This window comes from Sciurus carolinensis, chromosome 1 (assembly GCF_902686445.1).
Source record: "Sciurus carolinensis chromosome 1, mSciCar1.2, whole genome shotgun sequence".
Lineage (NCBI taxonomy): Eukaryota > Metazoa > Chordata > Mammalia > Rodentia > Sciuridae > Sciurus > Sciurus carolinensis.
Genome location: NC_062213.1, coordinates 38,508,906 through 38,534,088, shown reverse-complemented (window position 1 = coordinate 38,534,088; position 25,183 = coordinate 38,508,906). Strand labels below are relative to the sequence as shown.

General features: G+C 37.6%; 1 protein-coding gene and 1 pseudogene across 4 annotated transcripts in view; one reads left to right on the top strand and one right to left on the bottom strand.

Annotated features, from left to right (window-relative positions):
- Rgs22 (regulator of G protein signaling 22) overlaps positions 1-25,183 on the bottom strand; it is a 122,334-nt gene that overhangs the window by 80,112 nt on the left and 17,039 nt on the right. The window contains exons 4-6 of one of the 4 annotated variants that reach the window (XM_047523997.1): positions 14,601-14,822; positions 2,498-2,583; positions 1,598-1,766 (exon numbers count right to left, since the gene is read on the bottom strand). In XM_047523997.1, the coding sequence (XP_047379953.1) occupies positions 1,598-1,766; positions 2,498-2,583; positions 14,601-14,822 (477 nt within the window). Of the gene's footprint in view, positions 1-1,597; positions 1,767-2,497; positions 2,584-3,807; positions 3,897-14,600; positions 14,823-25,183 lie in introns of those variants that run through there. The other 3 variants (XM_047524006.1, XM_047524002.1, XM_047524009.1) reach the window with 3 other exon arrangements.
- Positions 20,588-21,475, top strand: LOC124964109 (40S ribosomal protein SA-like; annotated as a pseudogene).

The following is a 25,183-nucleotide window of genomic DNA, read 5'->3' as shown; positions in this document are numbered from 1 at the left end:
TCCACTTGACACTTTTAAGAGATGGGCCAATTGTGTTTAGATGGTAAAACCAAAGACTCAAAGAAATATTACCAATTATCATAAAGATTAATTCATATTTATAGACATAATTTAAATTTGAGTCAAAAAATGTGAATCCTCAAAGTTCGAAGATTATGAAAAATTATATGATATAGTTAAAATATTAATCAAATGAACAGAAATGAGAGTTTTTTAAAATCTCAGAAAGCAGCAAAAGTAAACTAGCTTGGATATTTACTTCCTATATTTGATAAATTCACATATAAGAAGTCAGGATTGGTCCCCTGGATTGATCATCCCTTTGCAAGTTTATTGGCCTCAACTATCAGTCTATATTTTATGACATTCATTCATGACATTTCTGTAATATATAAATTAAGAAAAAAATACTTAAAAATAAGTATAATAGAGAAGAAAAATGTGCCTTTAATACATCACTAAGCATTAACCAGTAGAAATAATGGGACTGGTATAATTTTAAACATTCTTGACAAATATTACTGATAGAAATGCCCCAACGACAAAATTAACTAGAAGATAACATGGGGAAAAAAAGTTCAAATACCATTTGAAAAAGTCTATCCATTCCAATGCAGACAGAAAAGGTTTCCTTTTATGTGACATCTTTAATCAATAGGAAGTACCTGCCTAAAAAACTATACTGAAAAGAATTTGGAGTCAAGTCCTGCTCAGCAGAAAAACCGCCACAATTGATTAGCAATGTCTGCTATGAATGCACACTAACAGAGCAGCAGCACAAGGACCACATATTTGCCATTCCAGATTTTATATAGAATTGCTTATCAGAAGTGTGTTGCCTGAGATGAGATCTGATTAAAATAAGAGGCTAAATGCTGTGATGATCCAAAAGAACATTTGATGCTAAGTTATATCTCTTCCAATACACTCATATAATTCCACATTTCTGCAATTGTGGAGGATAAATTATCTCATAGCAGTTAAAGAGTAATGCATTTTACTACTAAGGAATTTTAGTAGTACAGGGGTGAGAAAATCCAATTCATCATCTTTTTATACAAAAATTAACGAAATCCAAATAACAATTTTGTAATGAACAATGAAATTAGGGGTAACTCAAGTTACCCTTGCTTCCTAGGTGATACTGAGATGTTCTTCAGTTTTGTTTTTGTTACTTCAGATGTGAAAGAATACTGTATCTAACTGCATTTTAGGTGAAAGAATGAAGCGAGTGAGTCCACATAAATCCACAAGAATTATTGCTAAACTATGCTTTAAATGGGGTTGGATTTTTTTTTTTTTTTTTTTTGGTAGAGGACGAGTGAACCCAGGACCACTTTACCACTGAGATACAACCCAGTCTTTTTATTTTTCACTTTAAGACAGAGTCTCACAAAGTTGTTGAGGCTAGCCTCAAACTTGTGAACCTCTTACCTCAGGCTCCTAAATTTCTAGGATTACAGGTGTGTGCCACTGAGCCTGGCTTTAAAAGCTTTTGAAATCATTCTCTCTACTTAAGTAGTACAAATGAAATACATGCCGGTGAAACGAAAAGTTTCACTGAAGTGCTGTCACCAGAAATTACCCATCCTTTTACCTCGCCAAGAGAAATGTAGAACTTTTTCAGAATCAGGAGATCGTCTTCTTCATCACTAGGAGGTGGTGGACTGGGCAGTTTTTTCAGGATCCAGGGAGTACTATCTGTACCAAGTATGAAAGTCATGCCTGATTGGCTCCATCTTACTTGTGAGATTAATTTGGCTAACCTGCATTGTAGAAATCATAAATTTTGACATAAGTTTCAAATATGGTAGAATTCAGGAAGAAACCCCTAAAATTTCATTTTATGTATTCAAGTCAATCTCTCCTCCTAGCTCTGCAGCATGATTCTGTTAAACTCTGCTGAAATGAATGGAATATTTCTCAAACTACTCACTACTTAATATTTTTCTATTTTATTTTATTTTTAAAATGATTGTTCTAATCAAAGGTCAAATTTTAGTATAATTTCAGAATGCTTAGGTATTTACACTTTAAAAGTCAGGGAACAAAGGAAAATCTTGACCAGTTTTATCTTTTTTAAATTTTTATATTTTTAAAAAAAATTTAATTATAGATATACACAATACCTTTATTTTATTTATTTATTTTCATGTGGTGCTGAGGATCAACCCAGTGCCTTACATGTGCTAGGCAAGCACTCTACCACTGATCCACAATCTCAGCCCTGACATTCTATCATGGTTTATAAGCATCTGCACATTAATATCATTATCACCAATAGATAATTTTAAAAGTATAATGATCAAAGAAATAAAGATGAAGTATATTGATTAGGTGCTATTTCTATAAAACTGTCACTCTTATTCTATAGCAGGTAGATTCCAACTGCAATGGGGTCAAAGGCATGCCACTTTACTAAGAAATCACAGAAAAAAAATGACTTTAGGTGAAAAATAGGCATTTAAAAATAAGTATATAGATGAGACTCCAATACCTGTATTCAAAGTAGCAATCACTTTCTAGAAATGCTGGAAGTCTTTGTTTTTTGATCCACTTAATACCTTGTTCACGATTGAGACACTATTAGGAGAAAGTGAAAAAAAATGTGTCACAGAAAGTCACCTTTTAGGACAACTGAGGCCTAATCATGAAAGCAATACTGATCTCTTGCTATCACTAGGCACTCCACCCCTACCTTCTATCTGCATAAGAGAGCAATGACCCTGAGCCACTTCTTGCCTATAGTACCTCTTTCATTCTCTCAATAACCCTTTATCAACTATTATCTCCATTTTACAGATTAACTAGTTGAATTCAGAAAAGTTAAGTAACTTATTGGAGGAGGAGGAAGGAGGGAAAAAAACAGTCAGTTTTAGTATTTCTACTATCATAAAATAGGTTAAGATAATCATAAACAAATCTGGGCCTGATGGCATACACCTGTAATCCCAGTAACCTGGGCGACCAAGGCAGGAGAATATCAAGATCAAGTCTGAGGAGTCATCAACTTAGTGAAATCCTATCCCAAAATAATATAAAAAGGGCTGGGGATGTAACTTAGTGGCAGAGTGTCTCTGGGCTCAATCCCCAGTACCAATAATAATAATAGCAATCTAATCTCATCATCACAAACTGAAAAAGAATCACCAAGAAAACAATAAAGGCCACTGTAGGTCCCTTATTCTTTCAGTTTAAAAAATTTTTTCATTAAATATTTAATACTCCTGGGCACTTTCCTAAAGATACCAAGGTTGTATTGTGGTGCCACAGTGTAGGCTTCTGTGGGTGTCCATGTAGGCACCCAACTCAGGAGATGTTTCCACAGAGCATGCTCTGCATTCTCTGACTTGAAGCATGACTAGCTAGGTTGAGGAAGGGAGCAGGGGACAAGTTTAGAATATTAGATCACAGGATGCCATCTGAGGGATAAAGGAGGAGGCTGGAGGAGCAGGCCGGGTCTGACTGTGAATAGTTTTAATCAACATTAAAGAGTTTAGATTTTACCTTGAGGTTGTGAGGGCAATACAGAATTACTGAGGAGTTTTTAAACTGCTACTCATCCTAAAACATTTACTCACTATTGATTTTAATTTTTCTTACATTCACTTTTTTCAGAATTCTAAAGAATGTCAGTACTTCAACAAATGCCACCAACAAGTAAAACCACCAATCACATACACAACTCAGTGAGGTAAAGGTGTCTGCATTCATGTGGCTTCCATGGACCATCTGCCACAGCCTAGTTTTGCTGTGACAGTAGCATTAGAAGTCAACACACCATTACTAACTCCATAAGGAAAGTACCGGAACAAACAGTAGTGTTGCTGGATCTGATAAGCTGATGCTCATGAGGATGCATGTATGCTCAATATTGCTGACATTTGGCACAAAGTAATTAGGCTCTCAGAAGCAGAAAACTTGGCACACAATGGTCTCCTCCAGTTCAGCAAAAACATCCATTTGCTTGCATCAAACACTTATCTTCTGGGCAACAAAAGAACAGAAGAGAACCATGGAAACAACCAGCACCTACACAGGAGCACCTTAGTGATTACCTGCATTGTTGCTTACAGTGTGATCTAAAAGAAATTTGGAACTTGCAGTTAGGAAGACTCCAGAGACACACTACACACTGACAACCCTGCGGGACACAAGTCCTCATTTAGCAATACATTCAGGGTATTTTAAAAAATGCCGAACTGTATATAAAGATCAATATAAACCCTTCAGGAAGTCTATAAGGTTGTCAGATTAGTTCACCCAAAACCAAATTACCTAATATTTAACTAAAAAACTGTTAATCTACATTTTTCCCTTTTTAGAATGTATTTGCATCTATTTGACCCAAAAATAAATCTTGAAAAAATAAAATCAAATTTGATTCTTATAGCCATACTGGTAGATGTCAAGTGGTATCTGGTAGTTTTGATTACATTCTCCCTGTGACTAAAGATAGTTGAACATCTTTCATGTGCTCACCAGACATTTGTAAATCCTCTTTAGAGAAATGTCTATTCAGATTCTATTCAAACTTTTAAATTGTCTTTTAAATCGATCTTTTTATTGTTGGATTATAAGAGTCCTTTATAAAATCTAGATACAAGTTTTTATGAAATATATAATCTGCAAATATGTTCTCTGGTTGTGTAGGCTGTCTTTCACTTTACTGGTAGTCTTTTTTACAGCATAAAATTTTTTTAAAGTTTTTGATGGGGCGGTGCACCTGGCACTTACTACACAAGTGCTCTACCACTGAGCTACATCCCCAACCCTTTTAATTTTTTTTTTTTTTTAATTTGAGGCAGGGTTTCAGTAAATTGCCCAGGTTAGCCTTAAAACTTGCAATCCTCCTGCCTCAGTCTCCTGAGTAGTTGAGATTACAGCTGTGTGCCACCACGCCTGACTAAAACTTGTAAAATTTGATGAAGTCCAATTCATTTTTCCTTTTGTCACTTGTGCTTTTGCTGTCGTATCTAAAAAAAGAATGCTTAATCCAAGATAATAAAGATTTATGCCTATGTTATCTTCTAAAATATGATAAATTATTTTTTATTCTTGCATGGCTGAATTCAATTTGCTTACCTTTTTATGAGTACTTCTGTGTCCAAATTCATGAGATTAGTCTGTAGTTTTTTTTATTTGTTTTGTGGTAGTGGGTACTGAACACGAGTTGTGCTACCATTGACCTACATTTCTATTTTTAGATTTTTATTTTGAGACAGGCTCTCATTAAGTTGCTGACACTGGCTTCAATCTTGTAATCTTCCTGCCTCAGCCTTCCAGGTTGCTGGCACTAAAGGCAAGCATCACCATACCCAGTTGTTTGTGGTTTTTTTCTTTTCCTTGAAATTTCTTTAGTGATAGCATCAGAATAATGCTAGCCTCATAAAATGAAATGGAAATTGATCCCTCCTTTATTGTTTTCTGGAAATTTTCATAAATTTGGTATTCATTCATTACAACACTCATTACTAAGTGTTTGATAGAATTCATCAGTGCAGCTGCTGGGCTTAGAGTTTTCTTTGTGGGATTTTTAACTATAGATCCAATTTCCTTAACATAGGGCTACTCCAATGATCTGTTTTTGGTTTTTTTTTTTTAATTTGTGGTTATAGATGGACAGCATGTTTTTATTTTATTTGCTTATTTTTGTATGCAGTGAGGAGGATCAAAACCAGTGCCTCACACATGCTAGGCAAGCATTCTGCCACTGAGTCACAACCCAGCCCTCAGACTCTTTTTTAAAAAAGTTTTTATCAGTGTATTATAGTTATACATAATATTGGGATCAATTTTGACATAATCATACATGCATGGAATATTTACTACATATTTCAGTCCTAGTATTTCCTGTTTCCCTCCCCTTCTCCCTCTCATTCTCCTTCCCCTACTCTACTGACCTTCCTTCCGTTTATTTGTTGTTTTCTTTAACAGGTGCTTTATAGAGACATATAAAGGTGAAATTGACTGTAATGTATTCACATACATATATAGCATAATTTAACCAATTTCATTCTGCAATTCCTCCCTTTTCCAGTCCCTCCCTCTCCCCCCTTCTTTCATTCAGATTATCTTTATCATCTTGAGTGAGCATTCATAATTTGTCTTTCTTTTTTTTTTTTTTTTTTTAGAATTTAGCTTTTTTTTTATTGTAAACAAATGGGATACATGTTGTTACTCTGTTTGTACATGGCGTAAAGGCATACCATTTGTATAATCATAAATTTACATAGGGTAATGTTGTTTGATTCATTCTGTTATTTTTTTCCCCTTCCCCCCCACCCCTCCCACCCTTCTTTTCCCTCTATACAGTCCTTCCTTCCTCCATTCTTGCCCCCCTCCCTAACCCTAACTCTAACCCTAACACTAACCCCTCCTACCCCCCATTATGTGTCATCATCCACTTATTAGCGATATCATTTGTCCATCGGTTTTTTGAGATTGGCTTATCTCACTTAGCACGATATTCTCCAGTTTCATCCATTTGCCTGCAAATGCCATAATTTTATCATTCTTTATGGCTGAGTAATATTCCATTATATATATATATACCACATTTTCTTTATCCATTCATCAATTGAAGGACATCTAGGTTGGTTCCACAATCTGGCTATTGTGAACTGAGCAGCTATGAACATTGATGTGGCTGTATCTCTGTAATATGCTGATTTTAAGTCCTTTGGGTATAGGTCAAGGAGTGGGATAGCTGGGTCAAATGCTGGTTCCATTCCAAGTTTTCTAAGGAGTCTCCACACTGCTTTCCCGAGTGGCTGCACTAATTTGCACCCCCACCAGCAATGTATGAGTGTACCTTTCTCCCCACATCCTCGCCAACACCTGTTGTTGCTTGTATTCTTGATAATCGCCATTCTAATTGGGGTGAGATGGAATCTTAGGGTGGTTTTGATTTGCATTTCTCTTATTACTAGAGATGTTGAACATTTTTCCATATGTTTGTTGATTGCTTGTACATCTTCTTCTGTGAAGTGTCTATTCATTTCCTTAGCCCATTTGTCAACTGGATTATTTGCATTCTTGGTGTAGAGTTTTTTGAGTTCTTTATAGATTCTGGAGATTAGCGCTCTATCTGAAGTATGATTGGCAAAGATTTTCTCCCACTCTGTAGGCTCTTTCTTCGCATTGCTGATAGTTTCCTTTGCTGAGAGAAAGATTTTTAGTTTGAATCTATCCCAGTTATTAATTTTTGCTTTTATTTCTTGTGCTATGGGAGTCCTGTTGAGGAAGTCTGGTCCTAAGCCGACATGTTGAAGCTCTGGACCTACTTTTTCTTCTATAAGATGCAAGGTCTCTGGTCTGATTCCGAGGTCCTTAATCCATTTTGAGTTTAGTTTCGTGCATGGTGAGAGATATGGGTTTAGTTTCATTCTGTTGCATATGGATTTCCAGTTTTCCCAGCACCATTTGTTGAAGAGGCTATCTTTTCTCCATTTCATATTTTTGGCCCCTTTGTCTAGTATGAGAAAATTGTATTTATTTGGGTTTGTATCCGTGTCCTCTATTCTGTACCATTGATCCACCTTTCTATTTTGGTACCAATACCACGCCGTTTTTGTTACTATTGCTTTGTAGTAGAGTTGAAGATCTGGTATTGCGATACCCCCTGCTTCACTCTTTCTGCCAAGGATTGCTTTAGCTATTCTGGGTTTTTTATTCTTCCAGATGAATTTCATAATTGCTTGCTCTATTTCTGTAAGGTACATCATTGGGATTTTAATTGGAATTGCATTGAATCTGTATAGCACTTTTGGTAGTATGGCCATTTTGACAATATTAATTCTTCCTATCCAAGAACATGGGAGATCTTTCCATCTTCTAAGGTTTTCTTTAATTTCTTTCTTTAGTGTTCTATAGTTCTCATTGTAGAGGTCTTTCACCTCTTTTGTGAGATTGATTCCCAAGTATTTTATTTTTTTTTGAAGCTATTGTGAATGGGGTAGTTTTCCTGATTTCTCTTTCTGAAGATTCATCGCTTATGTATAAAAATGCCTTAGATTTATGTGCATTGATCTTATATCCCGCTACTTTACTGAATTCACTTATGAGATCTAAAAGTTTTCTGGTGGAATTTCCTGGTTCCTCTAAGTATACAATCATATCATCAGCAAATAGGGATAGTTTGAGTTCTTCTTTTCCTATTCGTATCCCTTTAATTTCTTTGGTCTGTCTAATTGCTCTGGCTAGAGTTTCAAGGACGATATTGAATAGAAGTGGTGAAAGAGGGCATCCCTGCCTTGTTCCAGTTTTTAGAGGGAATGCTTTCAGTTTTTCACCATTTCGAATGATATTAGCCATGGGCTTAGCATAGATGGCCTTTACAGTGTTAAGGAATGTTCCCACTATCCCTATTTTTTCTAGTGTTTTGAGCATGAAGGGGTGCTGTATTTTATCAAATGCTTTTTCTGCATCTATCGAAATAATCATGTGATTCTTGACTTTAAGTCTATTTATATGGTGAATGACATTTACTGATTTCCTGATGTTGAACCAACCTTGCATCCCTGGGATGAAACCCACTTGATCATGGTGCACTACCTTTTTAATATGTTTTTGTATGCGATTTGCTAAAATTTTGTTGAGAATTTTTGCGTCGATGTTCATTAAGGATATTGGTCTGAAATTTTCTTTCCTCGATGTGTCTCTGTCTGGTTTAGGTATCAGGGTAATATTGGCTTCATAGAATGAGTTTGGGAGAGTTCCCTCCTCTTCTATTTTATGGAATACTTTGAGAAGTATTGGAATAAGCTCTTCTTTAAAGGTTTTGTAGAACTCGGTTGAGAACCCATCTGGTCCTGGACTTTTCTTTGTTGGTAGGCTATTGATGACTTCTTCTATTTCATTACTTGAAATTGGTCTATTTAAATTGTGTATGTCCTCTTCGTTCAGTTTAGGCAATTCATATGTCTCTAGAAACCTGTTGATGTCTTCAAAATTTTCTATTTTGTTGGAGTATAGATTTTCAAAATAGCTTCTAATTATGTTTTGTATTTCAGTCGTGTCTGTTGTGATATTTCCTTGTTCATTCCGAATTTTAGTGATTTGGGTTTTCTCTCATCTTCTCTTTGTTAGTGTGGCTAAAGGTTTATCAATTTTGTTTATTTTTTCGAAGAACCAACTATTTATTTTGTCAATTTCTTGTATTGTTTCTTTTGTTTCAATTTCGTTGATTTCAGCTCTGAGTTTAACTATTTCCTGTCTTCTACTACTTTTGGTGTTGGTCTGTTCTTCTTTTTCTAGGGCTTTGAGCTGTAGTGTTAGGTCGTTTATTTGTTGAGTTTTACTTCTTTTATTAAATGCGCTCCATGAAATAAATCTTCCTCTAAGTACTGCTTTCATAGTGTCCCAGAGATTTTGATATGATGTTTCTTTGTTCTCGTTTACCTCTAAGAATTTTTTAATTTCCTTCCTAATATCTTCTGTTATCCATTCATCATATAATAGCATATTGTTTAATCTCCAGGTGTTGGAGTAGTTTCTGTTTTTTACTCTTTCATTCTTTCTAACTTCAATCCATTATGATCTGATAGAATACAAGGTAGTGTCTCTATCTTCTTGTATTTGCTGACATTAGCTTTGTGGCATAATATATGGTCTATTTTAGAGAAGGATCCATGTGCTGCTGAGAAGAAAGTGTATTCACTCTTCATTGGATGGTATATTCTATAAATGTCTGTTATGTCTAAATTATTCATTGTGTTATTGAGTTCTATGGTTTCTTTGTTCAATTTTTGTTTGGAAGATCTGTCCAGTGGTGAAAGAGGCGTGTTAAAATCACCTAGTATTATTGTGTTATGGTCTATTTGGTTTCTAAAATTGAGAAGGATTTGTTTAACATACATGGATGAGCCACTGTTTGGGGCATAGATGTTTATGATTGTTATATCTTGCTGATTTATGCTTCCCTTAAGCAGTATGAAATGTCCTTCTTTATCCCTTCTGACTAACTTTGGCTTGAAGTCCACATTATCTGAAATGAGGATGGATACTCCAGCTTTTTTGCTGAGTCCATGTGCATGGTATGTTTTTCCCCATCCTTTCACCTTTAGTCTATGGGTATCTCTTTCTATGAGGTGAGTCTCTTGCAGGCAACATATTGTTGGATCTTTCTTTTTAATCCAATCTGCCAGTCTATGTCTTTTGATTGATGAATTCAGGCCATTAACATTCAGGGTTATTATTGAGATATGATTTGTAGTCCCGGTCATTTGGTTCATATTTAAAATTTTATTTATTTATTTATTTATTTTTTGACACATCTTGGTTCCTCCTTTATTTGACAGTTCCTTTAGGGTAATTCCTCTCTTTGCTGATATGCTTCTTTGTTTTTTATCTCTTCCTCATGAAATATTTTGCTGAGAATGTTCTGTAATGCTGGCTTTCTTTTTGTAAATTCTTTTAGCTTTTGTTTATCATGGAATGATTTTATTTCATCGTCAAATATGAAGGTAAGTTTTGCTGGGTATAAGATTCTTGGTTGGCATCCATTTTCTTTCAGAGCTTGAAAAATGTTGTTCCAGGCCCTTCTAGCTTTTAGGGTCTGGATTGAAAAATCTGCTGATATACGTATTGGTTTCCCCCTGAATGTAATTTGGTTCTTTTCTCTCACAGCCTTTAAAATTCTGTCTTTATTTTGTATGTTAGGTATTTTCATTATAATGTGCCTTGGTGTGGGTCTGTTGTAATTTTGTGTATTTGGAGTCCTATAAGCCTCTTGGACTTGATTTTCCATTTCATTCTTCAGATTTGGGAAATTTTCTGATATTATTTCATTGAATAGATTATTCATGCCTTTGGTTTGTTTCTCTAAGCCTTCCTCAATCCCAATAATTCTCAAATTTGGCCTTTTCATGATATCCCATAGTTCTTGCAGATTCTGTTCATGATTTCTTACCATCTTCTCTGTTTGTTCAACTTTGCTTTCGAGGTTAAATATTTTGTCTTCAATATCTGAAGTTCTGTCTTCCAGGTGTTCTATCCTATTGGTTATGCTTTCTATGGAGTTCTTAATTTGGTTTATTGTTTCCTTCATTTCAAGGATTTCTGTTTGGTTTTTTTTCAATATCTCTAACTCTTTATTGAAATGATCTTTTGCTTCCTGTATTTGCTCTTTTAACTGTCGATTGGTGCTATCATTCAATGCCTGCATTTGCTCTTTCATCTCATCATTCAATGCCTGCATTTGCTCTTTCATCTCATCGTTTGCTTCTCTGATCATTTTAATTATGTACATTCTGAACTCCCTTTCTGTCATTTCTCCTGCCATGCTGTCGTTGGATTTTATTGATGTAACATCTAGATTTGTTTGGGGCATTTTCTTCCCTTGTTTTCTCATATTGTTCAGGAATCAGTGGGTCATTAAGATATTGCAGATTTCCTCTATCGACTTATAATGTCCCTGAAGATTGCTAGTATATCCCCTCTTATCCTTCAGTAGCCTGAAGTCTTGGAGAAGTTGATAATGCGGAGCTCCATGAAGAAGCTGCCTCTCTAGGGGTGGTGACCCTCAGGTGGGGTATATTCCTGCTAGTGGGCAGAGGTGCCTCCACTTGTTGACCAATGGTCATCCAACGGGGAACTAGGCTGCGGGCTGAGGCAAGGCCTGTTTGTGCCTGTGTCTCTGGTTTTACCGTCCCTGTGGGAAAACCTCACCCGGCAGGGAAGACTCACTCGGTGGGGACGTCTTGCTGATCAGTTCCCCTCCTAGAGGTTCCCCTCAATCTACAACTACCACCTGGGCTGGGCTATCTTCCTCTGCAATGTTCCCAGGGGCCCGGACCTACGTCCTGGGCCTGGGAGCCTCACCCTTCGCAGGCGAGTCTCCTTAGGCTGCCTCTCCCAGAGAATCTGCCCGCAGTCCTGGAAACTTCGCTCCGCCCCTAGGCGTGTCTCTGTGCGGCTCTTCCAGCAAGAAGCCACCTAGCTCCTGGGACCCTCTGCACCTAATCGCCTGGCTATGCGGCCCCTCCTCTGAGCCATCACCTGGAGCCCCGTACAATAGCTCCGATACCCAGAGACCCGCCACACACCTCCTCCTCCGGACAGCGGCCGGGTTTCCGACGCAGTCACTAGGAGTCCAACTCACTTCGCGTCTCCTCCTCCCGCCAACCGCCCGTAGCCCTAGGCAGTCACTCCGAGTCCAAGTGACCCGCCCTGTTCCTCCTCCTCCTCCTCGGGGTAGCCCCTGGGGGGTTCAGGAGCGGTGGCTCCGAGACCAAGTGACCCACCATGCTCCTCCTCCAGGCAGGCCACCGGTGTTCAGGAGCGGTCGCTTTTAGTCCAATCAACTCACCACTCGCCTCCTCCTCTGGCAACCGCCTGTGGCTCTGATGCAGTCACTCCTAGACCAAGCGACCTGCCGTGCTCCTCCTCTTTCTCCGGGCAGCCCCCCGGTGTTCAGAAGCTGTTGTTCTGAGTCCAAGCAGCTCGCCACGCAGCTCCTCCTCAGGCAGCCGCCCAGAGCCCCAGTGGTTGCTCCGAGTCCAAGCGCTGTGCTGAGCCGCCTCCTCTTCGATGATCCCAGTTGTCCGTGTTTACCGCTCCAGTGGGGGGAGGGGCGTCTCGCCGGGCAACTCTACTTCACAAAGTTCCCTGCATTCTGGGGCTACCGCCCCATCCGGGACGCCTCCCCAATGGGAGAGACTCACCCAGTGGTTTTGAGTTGGTCCCAAGTCTCTCACTATCTCCTCTTTTGAATCTTGTGTCCTGGAGCAACGTGAAATGCAGCCGCCCCCTAGTCCGCCATCTTGAAACTCCCCAATTTGTGTCTTTCAAGGAATATGTCCATTTAATTTAAACTGTTCAGCTTTACTGTTATGTAAAGCTGCTTGAAAAATTCTTTTTTTTTTTTTAGGATTTGTAATGATGTCCTTTTTTTCTTTTCTGATTAGTCATTTATCTTTTCATTCTTTATCATTTGGCTAAAGGCTTATTGATTTCATTGTTTTTTTCCAAAGAGTAAGACTTCATTTACATTGATTTTCTCTCTTCAATTTAATTGATGTTGGTCTTTACTTTTGATTTAGCTTTATTCTGCTAGTTTCCTATAGTGGAAGGTGGACACTGATTTGAGTTTGGTATTTCATATTATAAGTACTTAATGCTATAAATTTCCCTCCAAGGACTAATTCACCTGCATCCCCCAATTTGTGATATGTTGGGTTTTAATTTTCACTCAATTCAACATAATTTCTCATTTCCTTTGAGATTATCCTTTGACCTATGGGGTATTTAGAAATGTATTGTTTAATTATTTAAATATTTGTGATTTTTCAGATATTTTTTCTTATTGATTATAGCTTAATTCTGGATTAGAGAATATATTTTGCATGCTTTTAGATCTTTCGAGTTTGTTGAATTCATTTTGAGGCACAGAATATGGTCCATTTTGGTAAATACTACTAGTGTACTTTAAAAACAATGTGTATCCTACTATTGTAGTGTAAAAGTTTCATAAATATTAACTATATTGTCTTGATTCTTAGTGTTATATAGAACTTCCATGTCCTTACTGATCTTCTGTCTTTTCTGCTGATTACTCAAAGAACAGTGTTTTAATCTCCAGCAATAGCTGTTTTTCTTCTTTTATCCCATCTGACTCTGACTTTTAATTGGGGTGCATAGGTCACTTAAATTTCATGTAATTACTGATGTTTATTAATTTGCTAGTAATTATTGTTGCTAATAAATATCATTGGCACATCAAGTAAAAACTCTTTTTTACCTAACAATTGATATAATTTAGACTTTATTTCCTTGTTTTAGCTTCAAAACAATGCCTTAACATAGGTATTAATATTACCATTTAATCTGATATAAATTAACAGGAAAGACAGAAATATATTTGAATTTAGTAATTGAAGAATTAAAAAACCTTAAGGCTGGAGTAGAGCTATGTCTGAAGTGTTAGACTATTTTAGCCTAGTGCTGTCAGATGAAAATATTATAATTAAACATTCATTATTATTGTCATTTGATCCACAGAACAAACCTAAGTAGTAGGTAGTGAAAGCATAACAGAAGATAAAAATGAGGTTCATCGAAATGACTTGTTCAAGGACACAGAGTTGGTAAGTGTTTGAACAACCAATGTTAGAACCCAGAATTTTGACCTCATGCTAAACAGACAAAAACTAGAGGCCGATAATAGAATTTAAGGCGAGGGAGGTCAAAGCCATCTGGGATAACTTGAGGATAAAAAGTTTTAATTACTAATTGCTTACTAGGATTGGTTTAAAACCCAAGTGAAATAAACTCTCCCTGTAAATCCACATCTCCTACAAAGTAACTAACCTAAATAGTAAAGAATATATACACCCTTTATACTGCCACAAAATAACCTAATATTTTAAATGTTCAAGGTAAATTATGTTAACTTTCGTATGTTGATAAACATCAACAAAATTGCTACACTAAATTGACCACTAGATAGAAACAGATGATACAGTGCCTAACAAATACTATGTGTATGTACAACACAATAAATACAGTTAGATTTCAGAAAGATAAGTCCAAGGAGCTACATATTTTCTCACCAAATACTTTCTCTGTCTTTTAAGATCTAAACTCAGATGTTTTCTTACCATAATATTATAGTTGATATTAATGGTCTCATCTTCACAGGGGACAGTCATGTGAAAAGGTTTAACATCATTCTTTCCTTTCCTTACAACATCATAGATGGGATTTCGAGGTTGCTGATTTTGTAGGATTTTTTTCAGTTGCTTTTCCAGAAGTTGTGGAGCATTGTTAATCACTTCAAAAACTCCAAAATCCACATTAAATCTTATTGCCTCTGAAAATGTCTGCAAATATAAATGTGTGGAAATATTTTTTAAAAAATTTAAACCCAGAAACTGTCTTTAAGAAGACTTAGTGTTTACATATATGCATGTGTACTTAGTTTTATGTTCTTAATCATTTCCTTCCCCCATTAGGAGCTTGGAAATCCCTTGGTTAGAGATGAGAGGATCCACTGAGTCCTTCTTTACCAGTGACTTTATGCCATGAGATAAGTATCAGGGTATTCTGTGGCAGAAATTGCCTTTGTATAAACATCTTATCTGTTAATCTTTGAAACTAAAGAAAAATATATATCTAGTGGCTATGAAGCAATGTTATCCTCTAAGAAGCGGGTGGATTAGTAGGGAAGAATGAGTAAAGGAAGAAGAAATAAGGCTCCCATTATCTCTCTTATCCCCAGGAGCCATGAAAGCTAACAATTTCCCTTTTTCCAAAAGAGAAAATTAAGCACAATATGTTCCTCATTAAGATTATTTCAACACCATTCCTTTCACTGTGACAAATAAAAGTAAAAGAGAATAACATTTCTGAGTAACTACTAAATGCTGACAGTTTTTATTTAAAGTTAACCAGTTAATATACAATAGTCATGAGTCTTTGAAAGCCAGCTTGACAATAAATAGCTCTGTGACTTTGGGTAAACCATTGAACATCTTTAGGTTCTTTATTCCCAGAAAAAGTCAGTGGTACAGTGGTCAAGTCTTGTCCCATTTTGCTCTCCAATAAAGGTACTGAGTACCTTTAATAAACTGACTACTCATTTGTGTCATTTATATGCAGTTAGCCAAATGATAAAAAAACATTAAACTCTTCCCCATGGATCAGTAAGTGTCCTAGGTAGAGTGTTAATTCTTACACATTTTACTAAGGAATTGTAGGATACACTATAGTTATACTTACTTTAAAAATTTTTTTCTAACTGTAAGATGGACATAATCTTTTTTGTTGTTGTTGTTGTTTATTTTTATGTGTTGTTGAGGATCTAACCCAGTGCCTCACACTTGCAAGGTAAGTGCTCTACCACTGAACTATACTATAGTTGTACTTTAATAAAGGGTAAAACATCATTGTAAAATTGGAGCTCAAAATATATATGTGTGTGTGCTTACATTTATACAGAGATGTAAAATAATATATTTGTAGGAAATTTAAAGTACATGCCCAGAGTTCAAGATGAATATTGGTCTACGGTCCAAAAGCCTCAGAGCCAAGGCTTGCCCCCAAAATGACAAGTATGGCTTGATGAAAAAGTATGAATAATTAGTAATAAATTGTGTACAAGGTTGCATTAATAAGTATATTTTATTGGTTGCCCATTGCATCTTTCCAATTTGGAGATTCAAACAGGCACCACTCATCTACATGTGAAATATTATTCCTGAATTATGCTATTACTAGACAGAAGAGATAAAAGAATGCTGATATCAGAGACTGGATTAATTTAGTTAGGGAAAGGAAATGAACTGAACTCAGTAGTAAGTGAACATCACAGATCATCAGGGTGGGAGAAATGGAAGAGGAAATGTGAAAGACCACCTGGAAAAGATTTTTTTTTTCTAGTTCCAAGTATCCACAGAACAAGAGGATCAACTTGACCTTTGTTGTTTTCCTTTCCTTTTTCTGCTTTCTACCCCTAAATCAGGTAGCAGAACACAAAGCTTTGATGATCTAAAGTATAGAATGCCAATTAGTCAGTTCAATAGACAAAGAAAAAATTTCTACTAATCAATAAACTGCTCAAGTAAAAAGCTTTAGAGGGGTTGTGACACTCTGAGCACCTCAGTAACCAAGCTTACTTAGCTGTACTAAATTAAGGCACGAGAGGCAGAAATAACAAAGATAAAAATCTACTGTTCACTGGACATCTACCCCGTGTAGGTATGTGATGGACACCTTAACCACACTACACTTTCCTTCCACATTCCTGGAGTTCTTTACAGAAAACTAATGCTTGAGATGGCTAATTGATATGATAACCCATGGAGTCTGACCTATGAAGTGATAGATCAGTGCCTTGGAAACATGTTTGTCTGGTTCCAAAGACATCACCTTTCCCCTTCTTCACTGCATTTGCTTCACAGACAATAAAATTAACATAGTTTAAGGAACAGAGGAGAAAGACCTGAGGTACCTAAGGTAAATAGGACCAGATCATCAAAATCTTTGCATGCTATTTTAAGAAGTAAAGCCCTTTTCTTGATCCTCTGGGCAACAGTAAGGCATACTAAATCCTATGTGGGGCAGTAACACAGTTACTAACAGTTCATGTTTTAGTAAGTTTTCCCAGGTAGTAGTCTGGAGGATGTACTGTCTCCTTGCCAGCTCATGATCTAGGAAGTTAGACGGCTTCCACCAGATTGATAGAGTGACTGTTATAACAACCAGATGTAGGGTGGTAATTATTAACTCTCCAGTACAAAGAAAAACTATGGCTGATAAAGGTTAAATGATCTCTTCATAGTGTATCAGCAAGTTCTATAAGGAGCTTACTACAAAACTCTGGATTGATAACATGAAACAGATTTAAGACTAGGAATTTTAGTTAGGGCTTAGGGTGAGTGCTGCAGAGCAGCTCACTCAGTATCTATTCCAACCTCCTGAAATGCTAGGCCTGGAAAACAAAAAACTATATTTTCCAGATTTCATGTAAGTATGGCTTCATGTGTGATTTAGGTTTTACTAATCATATGCTCTTAAGGTTTGGATATGAGGTGCTCTAAGTTGTTCTTGTTGGTGTTTTGTTAACAATGAGGGAAAGCTGACTAAAAAAGAAATTTCTACCAAGAAGTGGGGTTGTTGCTGTGACTCAGTTGATGGAGTGTTTCAGAAGTCTTTGGAAATGGTTCATGGAAGGAGTTTGGAGAAGTTTGGAGAGCAGGCTGGAGAAGCCTGAGAATGTTGTAAATGGAGCACAACAAGTGATTCTAGTGGGAGCTCAGAAGACCATACTGTACATAGGAATGCAGATAATAAATTCTGTGTTCATGACATTTCAGAGAATGTGGGCTTTATTGGGAATTGGACTAGGGGCCATTTGTGTTATATTCTATCAAAGAAGTTGTCTACATTTTGCCTATTTTCATGAGCTTTCTGTGAGGTTTAATCTAAAGGTAATGGACTAATTAATCTGTTGGGGCAAATTTCAAGACAGCACAGCATCTAGACAGTGGCATGAACAGTGATGGAATCATTTAGCCAGGTTTACTGGGACCAGAAAACAGAAGGATTTTTGAAACTTGCAGTTTGGCCAGAAAAGTGCACGTAAAACTGGGGTCAAGGATGGTGTGCTTGTTAAAGAGATTACAGCCACTAAATAGATGCTAAATACTTTGCACAGAAACAACAGAAAAAATGGCTTGAGAGCATCTCAGGATTTGGGAGCTTTTCTATCACAGGGTCAAGGGTGTAAAAGTAAAAATTCATTTGAAATAGGCCTTGGGAACACCCTGCTTGCACAGGGGCACCTAGGAATTTGTTTTGCTAGTATTCAGTCACCCAGGCAGTCAGAGGCAGTTGCAGCTGTAATTCCAGGGGGCCAATTCACCACTGAAGCTGGCAGCAGACCTTAGCATTGTCCATGTGGTGCTGGTTCTTCAGGAATGCAGAATACTGGAGTTAGAGGGTCTTGGAGGCTTCCACTGAGATTTCAAAGGAAGGTCTGGAAGGCCGGGAAAAGTGTAGCAGGGTCAAGCACCCTATGGGCTGCTCCTGAGAGGGTGGTGTGTGAAGCTGTGAAAGTAAAGCTTAAGTAAGAATGGAGATGCCAGGAATTAAGAGATGCCAGTAATGTAGAATGTCTGCTGAGGAAAGCTGCTGGCTACAGGGAAAGACAAGCTAAGAGAGAGGTCATTAGGGCTGAAACAAGAAAGGCTGAAGGGACAGGGCTGTCCAAGACCTTTGGAGAACACATCTCTCTACCATGTACACTGGATGCCAAATGTGGAGCTATAGAATGTTTTTTGCCCAGGTGGGTTTCAGTCTGGTTTTGATCCCATCCCTTCTTTGTATGCTCCTATTGCTCCCTTTTGGAAAGGCAATATTTACTTTGTGCCATTGTATACTGGATATATGTAACTTGCTTTTAATTTTTAAGGGCTCATGTCAAGATTTTGCCTTGAGTTTCAGATGAGGCTTTGGATTTGGACTTTTAGGCAATGCTGAACCTATTGACTATGGAGACTCTTCAAGTTAGACTAAAGATATGAAGTATCCCCAAAGGGTCCAGTGTTAATGTAGGAATATTCAGAGGTTAAATGATTAGATTGAGAGCTGTAACTGAATCAGTTGATCCTAGTTTGAATGGACTAGGTTTGTGGTTACTGTGGGCAGATGGGGCATGGCTGGAGGAGATGGGTCTCTGGGGGCATGCCCCTTCCCTCTCCTCTCTGCTTCTAGCTCCCTTGAGCTGAGCAGCTTCCCTCTCCATGCCCTTCCCCCAAGGATTTGCTGCCACACCTTGGGCCCAGAGGAAAGGAGTCAGTCATATATGAACTAAATCCTCTGAAACAGTGAGCTCCAAATACACTTTCCCACATCTCAGTTGTTCTCATCAGGTACTTGGTCATAATTAGGGGAAGCTAACACATACATATGTACTCATAAAAATGTCTGAATATTGAATTCAGGTAAGTGGTGAAAGAGGAGAGGTATATCCATTCTGAGAGAGAAAAACTAAAGCATAGAAGTACACAAAAGTGAGAATAGCATGAAATATCTCATAAAAAGAAATGTTAAGTGTAAGATATGTTAAAACATTTATAATTTTTAAAGTTAAGACTGTTTAAGACTTGACAGTCTCTACCAAAGGTAGACCATTTCCCTATTTAAAAATCTACAAGTCAGAGGAAATCTCAGAAAGTCCTTAATAGAACTGTGTTTCTAAGATTATAAAAGTGGCAAATATCTGATTCATAGCTTCTATCAGTTAATTCATTTCAACAACATCAAAAATTTTAAATGCTCAAGTGCCAATTATTATCCTAAGCAACACAGGATATAGAGATGAATAAAACATTGTTTCTGCTCTTGAAGGAACAAGTATATAATTACTTATTTTTCACTGATGAAGAATCAACAAAATACTGAAGTAAGTTAAAATTTGTGTAAATGCAAATGCCAAAGGGAAATATGTCCATGGGGACAATACTAAAATAGTTTAAAAGAGATTTGACTAAACTAGAAACTATCCAGAGAAGGAAAAGCACAATGATTAAACAGAACAAATGCTGGGCAAACTACTTTGTCTTTCTGAAACATCAGGAAAAAAAAGGGGGGGGGGTGAAGGCCTCAAATGGATAATCCACAGGTGCCTTTCATATTTGGTACTCCATCAGTCCAAGATGCCTGTCCATGATAATAGATTCTGTATCTTCTGTTCTCTAGCAATACACCCAACTCCACTGTTCCTTTGTTAGTTTGTTCATTTATTCAATAAGTATTTATTGAATCCTTGTTAAATGAGATAATATGATGGGTGATATATAGCAATACTGAAGAAACCAATACAGAGCATCCTCCACAAAATTCTAAAATGACATGGTTTATACCTCAGAGTACACACAGTATAACAGAGGAAGAAGAATAAGTAAATACACTAGACGATAAAGACACAGTCTCCAAAAGGAATGAATTCTAAAGCCAGCATGTAAGATGAACTCATACTGAGCCAAAATTAACCCTCCTCCTTTTTCCCTTCTGTGCTATCCAGGGATGGGTCCATATGATGTTGTTCTTGATTCCTGTCATAACTTAAAGGGAAACTGTCACAATGTCCCGAGCCCTTGATGTCCTGAAAATGAAGGAAGAGGATGTCCTCAAATTTCTTGCAGTAGGAACCCGCTTAGGTGGCACCAACCTTGATTTCCAGATGGAACAATATACCTACAAAGGGAAAAGTGATGGCATACACATCATAAATCTGAAGAGAACCTGCAAGAAGCTTCTACTGGCAGCTCCTGCCATTGTTGCCATTAAAAACCCTGCCGATGTCAGTGTCACATCCTCTAGGAATACTGGCCAGCGGGCTGTGCTGAAGTTTGCTGCTGCCACAGGAGCCACTCCTATTGCTGGCTGCTTCACTCCTGGAACCTTCACTAACCAGATCCAGGCAGCCTTCCAGGAGCCACGTCTTCCGGTGGTTACTGATCCCAGGGCTGACCACCAGCCTCTGACAGAAGCATCTTATGTCAATCTGCCTACCATTGCTCTGTGTAACACAGACTCTCCTCTGCACTATGGGGACATTGCCATTCCATGCAACAATAAGGGAGCTCATTCTGTGGGTCCGATGTGGTGGATGCTGGCCCGAGAAGATCTGCGCACGCTTGGCACCATCTCCCGTGAACACCTGTGGGAGGTCATGCCTGATCTCTACTTCTACAGAGATCCTGAAGAGATTGAAAAGGAAGAGCAGGCTGCCACTGAAAAAACTGTGACCAAGGAGGAATTTCACGGTGAATGAACTGCTCCAGCTCCTGAGTTCACTGCTACTCAACCTGAGGTTGCAGACTGTTCTGCAGGTGTGCAGGTGCCCTCTGTGCCTATCCAGCAGTTCCCTACTGAAGACTGGAGTGCCCAGCCGGCCACTGAAGACTGCTCTGCAGTTCCCACTGCTCAGGCCACTGAGTGGGTAGGAACAACCACGGAGTGGTCTTGAGCTGTTCTGCAGACACTTATTAAGCAAAATGGGAACAAGGTTATGGAAAATAAACACCAGTTTCTTAAAAAAAAAAAAATTAACCCTCCTGAAATCCGCCCATAAAATATAGTGTTATCTTAAACACTGTTCTCAAATTGATCAGTTTCTTCTGGCATGGAAATGGGTTGCTGTTTCTTTAGTTAGGAACAAGATAAAGTGGAAAGTTTGGGTTTAAAACTCATGCTGTACAAAAAAATTTATGTTTAACATCAGAACTGCCCTTGGCATGAGATGATGACACTATCAAGAGGAAGGAAGGGACTCAGGAGAGAGTGACGGATTCTCTTCTTCCATCTCACATCTTCTCCAGGACATATATTCATGAACTGGTACAAATTTATTGAAATAAGTCAAGCTTATTCTCAATCTTTATTTTTTTTTCATTTTTTTATTGTAAACAAATGGGATACATGTTGTTTCTCTGTTTGTACATGCAGTAAAGGCACACCATTCGTGCAATCATAAATTTACATAGGGTAATGGTGTTTGATTCATTCTGTTATTTTTTCCCTTCTTTCCACCTCTCCCACCCCTCCTTTCCCTCTATACAGCGAGATCATTCGTCCTTTGGATTTTTGATATTGGCTTATCTCACTTAGCATGATATTCTCCAATTTCATCCATTTGCCTGCAAATGTCATAATTTTATTATTATTATTCTAGAGTAATATTCCATTGTATATATATATCACAGTTTCTTTATCCATTCATCAATTGAAGGGCTTCTAGGTTGGTTCCACAATCTGGCTATTGTGAATTGAGCAGCTATGAACATTGATGTGGCTGCATCTCTGTAGTATGCTGATTTTAAGTTCTTTGGTTATAGGCCAAGGAGTGGGATAGCTGGGTCAAATGGTGGTTCCATTCCAAGCTTTCTGAGGAATCTCCACACTGCTTTCCCGAGTGGCTGCACTAATTTGCACCCCCACCAGCAATGTATGAGTGTACCTTTTCCCCCACATCCTCGCCAACACCTATTGTTGCTTGTGTTCTTGAAAATTGCCATTCTGATTGGGGTGAGATGGAATCTTATGGTAGTTCTGATTTGCATTTCTCTTATTACTAGAGATGTTGAGCATTTTTTCATATATCTGTTGATTGCTTGTACATCTTCTTCTGTGAAGTGTCTGTTCATTTCCTTAGCCCATTTGTTGATTGGATTATTTGTATTCTTGGTGTAGAGTTTTTTGAGTTCTTTATAGATTCTGGAAATCAGTGCTCTATCTGAAGTATGAGTGGCAAAGATTTTCTCCCACTCTGTAGGCTCTCTCTTCGCATTGCTAATAGTTTCCTTTGCTGTGAGAAAACTTTTTAGTTTCAATCTATCCCAGTTGTTGATTCTTGCTTTTATTTCTTGTGCTATGGGCATCCTGTTAAGAAAGTTTGATCCTTGGCTGACATATTGAAGATTAGGACCTACTTTCTCTTCTATAAGATGAAGGGTCTCTGGTCTGATTCCGAGGTCCTTGATCCATTTTGAGTTGAGTTTTGTGCAGGGTGAGAGATAGGGGTTTAGTTTCATTCTGTTGCATATGGATTTCCAGTTTTCCCAGCACCATTTGTTGAAGAGGCTATCTTTTCTCCCTTGCATATTTTTGGCACCTTTGTGTAGTATGAGAAAATTTTATTTATTTGGGTTTGTGTCCATGTCCTCTATTCTGTACCATTGATCTACCTTTCTATTTTGGTACCAATACCATGCCGTTTTTGTTACTATTGCTTTCAATCTTTAAATCATCCTTGCTCTCTAGGCAGTGCATGAATAGTTCAATTTGTATAGTAATGCATTATGTTGCAATACCACATTAAAACATAGAAAGCACAACCTCAGTGTATACAGAATGGTGTGATGGCACATAAGGATTCATTTAGCTATCTTTTGTAAACTAAGGAAGAGGTGTGGAGAAAGTGAGATGCAAGATTGGGTTCTGAAGAGAGAACAGGTATTCCTTGGGAGACAAGAGAGGGAAGAAAATTCAGCAAAAGGAGGAGCCAATGCATCCAAATACAGGAGCACAAATAACAGGCACTTTTGTGAACTGCAAGCCAGGGTGACATTGTTGAAGTTTAATGTGTGAAGGGAGAATATCGGGAGAGAAGCCAGAGAGTGGACTAGCTCATCAAAGAGCTGCATTGTGATTCTCAGTGAGGTCCTTTGACCAGCAGAATCGGCATCACATAGGAGACTGTAAGAAAAGCAAATTCTGGGGCTTCTCCCTAAAATTGGGAACCTGGGATGGGGCCCAGCATTCTCAGTTTTAACAAACTCTTGGGTAACTCTAATGCACACTCAAGTTTTAAAAACATCACTTCAGAATGACGAGGCACTACCAAAGAGTTTTAGCTTATGAGAGGCAGATTTCAGGTTAAGACAAACTCCAAAGCCAACTGTCTGTTCCCTCATGCTGTCACATGTACTCACCTTGGTGAGGGTGCCTGCCATCTACGTTCTGTACACAGTAGAAAGAACTCTGCACTTTCATTATGACCCAAATTCCGGTTTCTGCTTTAAAAAAATCTCTTATGCATCAAGTTCTTTGTTTTTACCATTTCCAAGCATTTCTGCAAAACTCCTAAAGTTAGTTTAGTATATGACAATAAAAGATACACAGGGTAGGGGAGATAGAAATGAATGATACAGAAAACATTTTCCCAAAAAGTTGAGTAGGCTGATTTAGAACAGTTTTTAATCATATGACAGGAAAAATCTTCAGTTTGACCCTCAAACTCAATCCTCCGCAAGCTGTTACAGACTGTGCCCTTTTCCTTACTTTAATTTTCTTATTTCAAGGGTATCATTTCCAAATGTTCTAAAATGAATTGACCTGAAGGTGGTGAAAGCTAACTTTGTAGTACTAGTCATCCATGTGCGAAAAATATTTTCACAGAAAAAGCAAGTGCATGAAAATATTTTTACCACAATAAATTGCTGGTTCCATATTTCTTTGAAAAGAAGAAGAAAAAAAACCTGTGAATAATTAGCGATGTGCTTAAACTGCCAGCCCAGCACCACTGAAACTTACTGGGTGCCAAATTATTTAGCTGAACAGTATTTAAATTAAAAACTAATGACTAGGTTAATTTAACACATGTTCATCTCTGCTCCAACTCTGTCTGTACTAATTGAGCTCCAAAGCTATATTTTAAACATGCATCCTAGTCAGTGAATAAAAAACATCTGACTGCTTGAATATAACAAGTCAGTTCCCAATCACAACTTATTTTAATCTAAATTTTATTATCATTTTAGATGTTTAACTATAAACTGTTTAGTAGACATTCACCAATCAGATGGAAGGAATAATGTGTCACATAAAATGTATAGAAAATATCCTTAGTTAATAAAATAATTTACATTAGGTAATGTGAGTGTTTTATGTTGGAGCTACAAGGTTTATCAAAACACCCACAGGTATAAACACTAAACTAAGCAATTACCAAAGCTCCATCAACACCCTGAAATAACAAGCTCTGAGCAGTTAAGTTTTGGCAAGGGGATACCCAAGCCCTCAGTCCCCAAATCTATATTCTGTTTCTCCATGCCCCCCTCACCCAACAATCCATTTAGCATATAACTCCTCCATAAAGCTGCAAGAAATTATAATAGTTTACAGATTAAAAAAAAGTGTGGAGAATCAGTCCAAAAAAAAGAAGTTATGGTAAAAT